This window comes from Drosophila grimshawi, unplaced genomic scaffold, assembly GCF_018153295.1.
Source record: "Drosophila grimshawi isolate 15287-2541.00 unplaced genomic scaffold, ASM1815329v1 contig_311, whole genome shotgun sequence".
Lineage (NCBI taxonomy): Eukaryota > Metazoa > Arthropoda > Insecta > Diptera > Drosophilidae > Drosophila > Drosophila grimshawi.
Genome location: NW_025063098.1, coordinates 15,375,307 through 15,385,449, shown reverse-complemented (window position 1 = coordinate 15,385,449; position 10,143 = coordinate 15,375,307). Strand labels below are relative to the sequence as shown.

General features: G+C 35.6%; 1 protein-coding gene across 1 annotated transcript in view; it reads left to right on the top strand.

Moving 5' to 3' along the window:
* Positions 1 to 8,732: 8,732 nt before the first annotated feature.
* LOC6567708 (probable cyclin-dependent serine/threonine-protein kinase DDB_G0292550) overlaps positions 8,733 to 10,143 on the top strand; it is a 40,809-nt gene continuing 39,398 nt past the window's right edge. The window contains exon 1 of the mRNA XM_001994135.3: positions 8,733 to 9,727. Within this exon, the coding sequence (XP_001994171.3) occupies positions 8,755 to 9,727 (973 nt within the window). The 5' untranslated portion in view covers positions 8,733 to 8,754. The remainder of the gene's footprint in view (positions 9,728 to 10,143) is intronic.

The window sequence follows — 10,143 nt, the reverse complement described above, 5'->3', positions numbered from 1 at the left end:
TTCTCTAATCTAAAATGATTTCAAACAATTCTTTGTTCCACTTATTGCTGGTCTTCTGTTCCATGCTGCTGTTATATAACATTTTCAGCATTGTGCTGCTTATCTAAGCTCAACTGGCGCTATATCTCTTTCTGCATTTCTACCTTAATCTATGTTCACATGCGAATTTGCGTTTGTGTTACGTCAAATGAGCTGCGACTGTGTGCGTTGGGTTCAACAACTGCTAATCACATGACGCGCACACAACCATTAAACAGACATCGATAACGCTGATGATATTTCGCATAATCAGACGGTTTTTAAGTTTTACGACAAATGGAAAATATCTTTCAAATAACATAAATCTTTTATTCAATCAAATATGCAAATACGGGCTGCACCGAACATTGTTAAATGCTAAATTTAAGTAGAATAATTTAAAACAAACAAAAAAAGTAAAAATAAAATAATAATCTACAACTATTGCTGCGGTTCGTTACGTCAAGGGGGCAAACAATAAAACTGAAACAACAACTAGTTTGTTGTAGTTGCAAGAAAAATTCAATAAATTGTATTCGACTTTGAATTTTGATAGCCGCTGTTTATATAGTCGTAAAAACCCAATGTTTTGGACCCCAGGGAGCAGTTCGTTGGAGTTGTTTTCTTTCTACATGGCACGATTATCAGGCTAACTTTTTATGCAACTACAAATGTCTATATAATTTTTGTATACCAATAACCTACTAAATTTAGTAAAAGAGGGTATAATGGAGTTCTTCAAAACTATAGACAGAGACAAGAATTATCGACGATCACATAAGGTATATTTACCAAGTCGATCTGTCTGTCAGTCTGTTCATCTTCTGTTGCCTCCACATCGATGAAAATCGATTTCCGATAACAAAAAACCCAAAATTTATAAGATATAGATTTCAAATATATCAAGAATATGTAATGGTCACTAAGATAGACCCAGAAGTGGTTAAGGAAATACTCTTTGGAAATACACATTCAATGAATGTAATCGTATTTTTGAAAGTGTACGATTTTTCATAGGTTAAGGTATTTCATAGTCGAGCTCTCCTGACCAAAGCACTCGCACTTGTCTTTATAGTGAATTGTAGTTGAGTCTAATTTTTATTATTCGGTTAGGCAATATTCTCATCTGCACTTTGACACATTTCGTCATTGCTTAATGCTTGATTGATTGGCATGGCGTGCTATGCAAAAATACAATAACAACGATTGGAATATAGGAATATATACAACCATCATATATACAGTACTATCAAGGAAAAAGCGGGACCCCGGGAAAGTGACGGAGTGATAATGCTTATCTCACGCATAGTTATATGGCCATGCGTAAATAGTGTAAAGTACTTAGCTAAAAGTGGCGCAAATATTGTCGCCCCTTTGGCAACAGCAACAGATAGAGGCGAGAGTGTGCATGTATGTGTGTGTGAGGAGGGGGGGGCAACTGCCACAAAACGTTGCAGCAAAAAAATGCAGTGTTTTTTATTAACGAAGCGTGAACACTAGACCACATTATGTGCGGCACACATTTGGCAAGAGACACAACCAACACAAACAGCCATTTGCCTAACTTTAGGTACTAAAAAGACAAGTTAAAATGAAATAAGACAACAGAAAGCTGAGAAAATTGTCGCGCATTTTTCTCACCATTTTTTGGTTGTTTGACGCATTTTAAAAATATCCTAGACGTAATTTGTGTTTGTTGTTGCTGTCTCTTTTCACATTACTAATACGTCGTGTTGTCTTTGATTTTTTTCACATTATTTTGCAATTTTTCTCGTAAAGTGCGTGACTTTTAATAAGACTACATCAAGTGTGTGAAATTGTGCGGGAGTCGCAAAATGTGTAACATTAATTGTTGTTCGTTAAAGTTTTATAGATATGCAGATAATTGTGTTGACAGCTTCAGAGCACATAGACAATGTCATAAGAGGTTGTTTTCGAAAACTTTAAAGAGCAATAGAAACATATACTTTTGGGGCCTATAGATATATATATTATATTTGGGTAGAAGATTATTTTTAAAACACTTTATATATTTCTATTAAATTTCCACTTATAAATAATATAATTCGTCGAAAATGTTTCCGAACCGTAGAACAAAACACCGCATTTTGGGGAATGTCTCTGTTTAAGGTGAGCGTTTTTAATTTTCAGAAATTTCTTTGGTAAATTTAGAAAATATTTCTGGAAACCAAAAGAGCTTTCTGGCTTCCAGGGCATAGACAACTGCAGATAGATTGCTATCTTTTAGAATCTGCATATAGTTCTTTCAACATTGAAACCTGCAAATGGAAAGTATCGCAAAACGTAAGCTTTTAACATGTAAACCTTAACTGCACGCGCGCAAAAAAAACAAAGTATCTTTCAGATACACTTGTCAATAGATTAGGCATCGATATTTGCTTTGTGGTTAGCAGCAGCGAGCAGCGCGTGTGACTCGTTTGCCGTTTGCAATTGTGGCTTTGCCCTCGCTTTTCTCGTGCACTAAATATTTAAAATAGTTGAGTTTTCAGCGCATAGCGGCGTCGCCGTCGCCGTCGACGTCGACAGAAGCGCGGCGGCCCAATTGCTTCCGGATCAAATCGATTACACAAAAGCGAGCAGCACTTTTTTTTTTTTTTCATCTCATCTCATTTCATCTCAACTCTGTTTCCAGTCTGGTTCCGTTCCGTTACATTCTAAAATACTCGGTAGCATCTAACATTATGCTCTCAAGTACGTATCTGATGCACTTGTTGTTGTACTTGTTGTTTTTGTGTGTGTTTCTATACAAATGAAGTGCACATCGATTAGTGCCGCTGCTGCCTTTTGTTTGAGTTATGTTTCGGTATCTTTTTCATTTTTGTTCTCTTCTTGTTTTTCCAAAGAAAATTAATTGTTTTGTAAACACGCGAGTTTTTGACAAACGCATCTCATTGAAATCGACAATTGCCGTGAGATAGAACAGAAACAGAGCTCCTCATAGATATATACACATACAATGTATATGTATTTATGTTTGTGTAGATATTTTTCACTTGGCAGCGACAATATCTATAGGCGAATGCATCTTAATATCTTGTTGTTTGCATTCAAATAGACATTTATCTAGAGTCAGCTGGTGTCAACAAAATACACTATACATCAATCACAGCCTAAGCACTTATTACTTATATAAATGCCTGCCGTTAAATATTTCACCTTCAATCTTGTGACTTGTGTGACGTTGAGCCAAAATCACAAGCCAAGTGAACGCAATGCCTAAATTAGTCTAAGACCATGTGAGATATATATTTATTATGTTTTGATAATTTAATAGTGAAAGTGCTCGACTGGCTAAATTTGCTTTGTTAATTTTCAATTTTATTATATGTGCATAAAATATTTTGCTTATATTTATCTTAATTTTAAACAAATTTTTATTACATGCACAATTTTCTGCCAACTATTTGTATACACTTTCTTAACTTACAGGGGATGCAGCCACCAATCAGAAATATTTTTAGCTGAAATGGAAAGGGCGTCAAATAAATATTGCCCCGAAATATTCTTACAACACGCTATTAACATGACTTTGTTTATTTGTTCGGCGAGATTTGTTTGGGCAATTTATTTTTATTGGTTCGCAAAGTAATCGAAATACGAACAACTAGCCAAATACCCAGCAAGTGTTGAGCAAAAAGTGTAACCATAATAAAAAGAAGAAGACGAGCAAGCAAAATGAATAATTCGCACATAAAGCATAAAGTAATTGGGTTCTGCGGTTTGGTGTGCTTCAACGAGTTGCATTACCAAATTGAAATTGTGGTGAGACAAGGCAATGAATGGATACATATGGATATGGAACTTTTGGTTAAGAAATCTTAGAATGAAGTAAATCGTTTAAGTATGCAAAACATAACAAAGTATAGCTTGAAATATGGTGAAAAAATGTAGGAAAATGTATTATTTGAGGGGTACTTTGAAGGAAACTATTTAAATGGAATGTAAGCTGAAACTTATTATTTTTGAAGGATGAATAATATTTCTATACTATAATAATAATTCACAAAATATATTGTCTGAAATCCAAAAGACTTTTACATAAATATTATATAGCAGCCTTTTCGTTTTTTATTTTTTATAGGACAGGAATTGTTGTAGATTAAACTCGTTTCTTATTTGATTATTTGAATAAAGTAATTTCATTAAAAACAAAATAAATTATATTAATGACGCCAAATGAGATGAAAACAACATTAAAACGAATACAACAAACAACTATACGCATTTGAACAAAAATATACAATAAAAAATACAATACAATAATTAAAATAAAAAACAAAGGCATAATTTTCGAATATTCAACGAAGCAGTCTTCCGTTATTTTCTGATATATATATATATCTATATTAATAGAGTGTAATAAATATAAATTTATATACATATATATATATATATATATATATATATATATATATATATATAAATAATTATATTCTGCTGCTCATATTAATGTAATATAAACAGCTAAGTAGGTATGTAAATAATTTGCATACAAATAGCACCAACCGGCGTTCGCAACAAACACAAATGCCAAACAATCTAATTTGAATTTTAAATTTTGCTTAGGTGATAAATGTTGAAGAAGAGGGGCTCGCTCTGCCTATGGCCGGTGTTGTTGTTTCCCAATTCGAGTCGCCTCTGACGTGGACTAATTAAGTTGCGCATTTTTTTCAGATTTATTGCCGACCAGTTTGCCTCAACGATCCGTGGCGATACTTTCTCAAAAAATACTGTCAGACCTAGTAGACCTAGTAGACCCATCCATCAATGCGAATCCCTCTGGAACACAAACAACAAAAACAAATATCTCATCCACTTGAAGTGTATAGATTTTGGGGCACTCAATTCGCGACAGTTTGGCGCGCTTTCAGTAATCAATTAAACCTCTGCAAACTGAATTTTGCTTGAATATGCAAGAATTGTCTCTAGAGTATAACCCGGTCGATTTTATAGTTTACCCTTATCTTTTAAATAAGTGATTTGTAAAGTGTTCTTGACACTGGCCTGTGGCAAATTGTTGTTAAGCGTGTGATTAAGATGAATTTGCTTAAACTATAAATTAAAATTTGAAATGAGATGAGTTTGGTTAATTTATATATTAAAAGTTGGAATGATATGAAATGTTGTAAGTTACCCAATAAATGGACATTATTGATAACAAAACTATTTCTACTTTACTGAAAAAAAATTCCACAAAAAAATTGTAAAACGATTTGATTTTTTTTTGTGTGCTTGCGAATTAAAAGCTTTTGTCACACTTTTCTTGTTACTCAAATTTTTGCTTGTCAGCAGCTGAATTGTATACTATTTTATTATTATTATCATTATTTTTTTTTGCCTTTATTTAACTACTATTTGAACATAAATTTGATTAAAGCTGCCGCAAGCCAGCGCCAAGAATTTGGGTTATGTAAATACGCCAAGGGGAGTGTCGTCTTTGTTGTTTGAAGTAGTAGGAGGAGGAGGAGTAGGAGGTTGGCAATAAATGTGATAAGATTTGGCTTTGCTTATCAAAACTAAAAAACAAAAAACTTTCGCTTTCTCAATTGGGCGAGTAATGTTTTGGGTTGGCTTTGGATAGGAGGGCGGCGATGGTGCTCAGTGAGGGTAATTTGGGTGGCCGAACAATAACTGTTATTAGGCTGCCACACAAGTGGCACAGCTCCTTGGCATCAAATGATATGACCTGCCCATCATTATTTTACGCACTATGTTTTATGCTCTTCATAATTTGTTGATTATACGCCTCCGGGCCTTGTGAACTTGTGAATTGAGCGTGAGGCGAGCTAAAACGGAACTGCGATCATTAAAAGATACATTTCAGTTGTGTGTTGTGGCTGACGCGTCGCGACTGCTAGGTGTTACCTTATTTACAATCTACATACAACTTTTTCTCTTCTTTTTTCGACAGATATATATATATATATATATTTTTTTTTTAGCTATTTTTGGTTATTTGGTTTTTTACAACTTGGCACACATGTGTCGCTTGTCCCTAAATAGTTTTCTTTAGGCTTTATTTTTTGAGTTTTTGTTATTTGTTTTTTATTATGTTGTACCTTTATTGTTGTTGTTGTTGTTGCAGTTGCGGCCGCTGCGGCTGGGACCTTTTGATGCCCTTACAGAATATTTAACATAAATTCTACCAAACTGGCAGCTTAAACAACAACAAGAATGAAACTTTTGGCGTCGCTTGGCATACATTTTGGCCTGCTGCTGGGCCCGCGTTTTGGCATCTGTTGTTTTCCGTTGGGTGAAAGGCATAAAAAAGTCAAGCCGACTTGGTAAAGGGTTATGCATGTATTAAATGCCCATAAGGTTCTTGTTTACAAGCCAAGTGGCATTTTCTTACAACTCACAAAACAGTTCTAGAAAGATTCTCAAAAATCTCCAAATTCTCAAAGTTGCAAATCATTCTTAAAACATAATATTACATTCTTATTTGCGTTCCGTTAACTTAATTAATTTGGTTAAGTTTCTATACGTTTTTGTAATGTAGAAACAGTTATTTTGTAAGCCAAGAGCCGATCTGTGTTTTTTTCAGCTCTGGCTTCAAATATGTGTGTAACTTCGTTGGCATGCGAATGCCGTTTGTTTTTTGTTTTTTATTTTTGGACATCTTTTTCAGCAGTTGCAACTGTATGCGTTTTATGGGCGTTTTTAAACGCGCTCGCGTGGCTGCGACAAAATATTTGAATTTCGACGACTTTGGCATTGCATAAGTGGTGCGAGTGGTGCGAGCGGTGGGTGAGGAGTTGTTTGCATGTGTGCGTGTGAGTGTACTGATTATCTGCAGTGCAACGACGCAGCAACGGAAAGCAATTAACAAGTTGGTGCCTGAAATTTGGCCCAGACAGACAAAATAAATGGTTAGACGAACTTATGAGTTGTCTGTTATATATTTTAGCTTGCTGAAATTGCATTTTTGTTGTTTATTGTAATTAAAACGGAGATGCACTTAAACGTTGCATAAAAAATGCAGCTACCGTTTCTCGCTGCTGCTGCTGCTGCTGGCTGCTGGCTGCGTAGGCATCTGAACACGTGCCAAAAAGTCAGCCTACGACAACGCCACTCAGCCGCCCCCCCGTTGCACGCCCTGCGCCACTTCCTGATCGTGCACCTCATAGATACACTTGTCGCTGAGGCTGCTGCAGTTAGTGTGTGATTATTTTCAAATTCGACACAGTTTTATTTGCGAATTGTTTTTGTTGCCACATTTATTTTTAAACAATTCACCAGTCGCGCTGCCTCTTCAGTTTTTCCCTTGCATGGCTTCATTTTCAAATTTGTTTTCATTTTACTCTCTCTTTCTCTCTCTCTCTCTCTCTATCTCTGTATCTCTCTCGATCTCTTTCTCTTTTTGTGTTGGATTGAGGGAAAGTCAATTTCGATGTTTCGATATTTTCACCGAGTTTTTTGCATAACTGCCTAAGCAGCCCGGTCTCCCTTTTGGGAGAGTTTTATGTAACCCTCTCACCACTTGACGAGCCCATAGATACAATTGTATCTTTTCGAAGCGCTTGCTGCCTGTGTTCGCTGATAGGCGCTGCCAAAAATAAAATGTGCCACTTTGCCGACGTAGTCAGGCGTTCGCTTAATATAGCCGAACACTAATTAAATGTCAAAATTGCGCATAAAAGTGCTTAGACTGAAGAATTTATATACAATTCGACTAATCTCAAATGCTATCGTTGGAATTTTCAAAGCCAATTCGAATCAGCAATAACTTTTGAGTGTGAACAGAGCTGCCAGATACATACATTTAAAATGTCATATGACAGACAGTGGGGCAACATATGTATATATGTATATATAAATAAATATATGTATATAAGGCAGGTGGTAAAATAGCTGGAACATGAGTGCTAAAGATAAAGATAAATACAAAATAGATGGAAGTTGAAAAGTAAATGACACATTATTGGAAATTCAAAAAAATTACATGAGCAATGTGTGGAGATGATGATGCTCTACGACCTGTGAGAAAACTGAAAGAATTATTTTAAATATATTTTTTATATATGCAATTAATTTGTTAAGTAAATCGGAAAGTTCCGATATGTCTGCAACGAAGGGAATCCATCATTAATCCAAAATTAATATCTACTTACCTCTTTTTACAGCCTTGATACTGAGATATGATATTGTTGCAACCACGAACCTAAACAACCAGCAAACAGCAGCTGCGTTCCTTGATTAGAGGGCTTCAAGTACTTCTGATTTACTGCTCTGACATGACAAGGAAGTCAGTAGAGTTGATAAGATGCATTATCAGCGGGGAAGACGAAGATGAAGATGCACAACAGCAATACGAACAGCAACAGCAGAAGGACGGGCAAGCTATGAAATTGAAAAGTGTTGAACAAGTCTACGATATGATAACCTAATTTCTTGCCAGAAAGCGGCGAATTTTAACTGGAACACAAAGAACTCTTTCATAAAAGCGAATACAAGAAAATACACAAAAAAAAAACAACGAATCGAAAGTAAAGATTTGTTTTTGTTTTGTAACGGGGCGTACATATGTTTCAACGATATTTAAGGGCGTGTCGCACGCCCAGCAACAACTGACAAACTGAGGGGGCGGTGCCCAACAGCAACAGTGCAACAATAACAATTTTATAAACAAAAAGAAAAAAAGTAAAGCTGCAGCAAGCTGTACTTGAAAATAACAACAGCGCCAAGACTCTTGTGAAACTGCAGTTGTGATCTTACATGCGAAGAAACCTGCGATTGGATTGGAGGGCCCTGGCGCTGCTGGGCGCCCTCCTTTCGATTATCATAGCCTGGTCGGATGTGGTGTTTGCCATGCCAGAGCTAAGGACGACTTCGAACCAAGAGACAAACAATACAAATATGAATAATACTAGTTATATCAATAACAGTAGCATCAACAATAGCAATTATCAATTGCATACTAATAGTAATAGTTATATACAAAGTGATCATAGTCGTAATAGTCGTCTCGTAGTGCTGAAGAGTGAACATAGTATAGATCAAAATCAAAGTATTAGTGCTGAATTTAATATGCGAACGTTAAACACAATAATTCAACCAACTGCCATTAACACGAATACATCAACAATGACAACCACAACCACACCAACAACAACAACAACATCAACATCAACAACAACAACCCCAACACCCGTCGACAGCAGCAGCACAGCAACTATTGCAGATGAGCTTCAACAGTCAGATCCCTTGGGCTTTGTCTTCTCGGTGGCGCCGCGTGAACATTTAGCGATACTTTCACGCACTGAGCGCAGTATTAGACATCAGAATCAGCATCTGCATCATCAGCAATTGCATCACAGGCATCAGCAACAATCGCCTGTTGCTACTGCTACTGCTGGCAACAGCAACAGCAACAGTAACTATAACAATAACAACAGCAATTTCATTGGTTCGAAATCGAAAAGACTGAATAACTCTAGAAATAATCTACCCATAAATAGCAGTAACAACAACAATCCCAACATAAACAGCAGCAGCAGCAGCAGCAGCAGCAACAACAATAACAACAAGAACAACAATAATCCCAGCAGCTTGGATCGCAACGAACGTTCAACCAACCCCGTTACGGAAGAAAAGAAGAGAATTGTACAGATATATATTAAGAATCGCTTTCTACAACTGCTGCCAGATGGCACTGTAAATGGCACACAGGACGAGCAGAGTGATTACAGTGAGTACTTACTTTTGAATAATCCATAATATATCCATAATATATCACACAAATACTGCTAGCTGACTGGGTTAAGGGAGAGACAGAGTCGGATGGTCCATAAAATATGTTTTAGATTTCAAAATATATATATATATAAATAGCAAAAGCATGTTATTTGAAAGTTGTTGAATCGTTTTCAAAGGCAAATAAGTATTACTGAATGTATAGTGACGATACATTTATATCAGTATATAAAAACTATTTTAGACTTGAAAAATGTAGATTTCTCTTATTAAAGTAAACTGAAGATATATTTTGATCAGTAAAAAAACTCTTTTATGTTTCAAAATAAATGTAATCAAATAGCATAAGCATGTAATTTAAATGTTGTGGAATCGTTTTCAAAAGAAAATAAGTATTACTGAATGTATAGT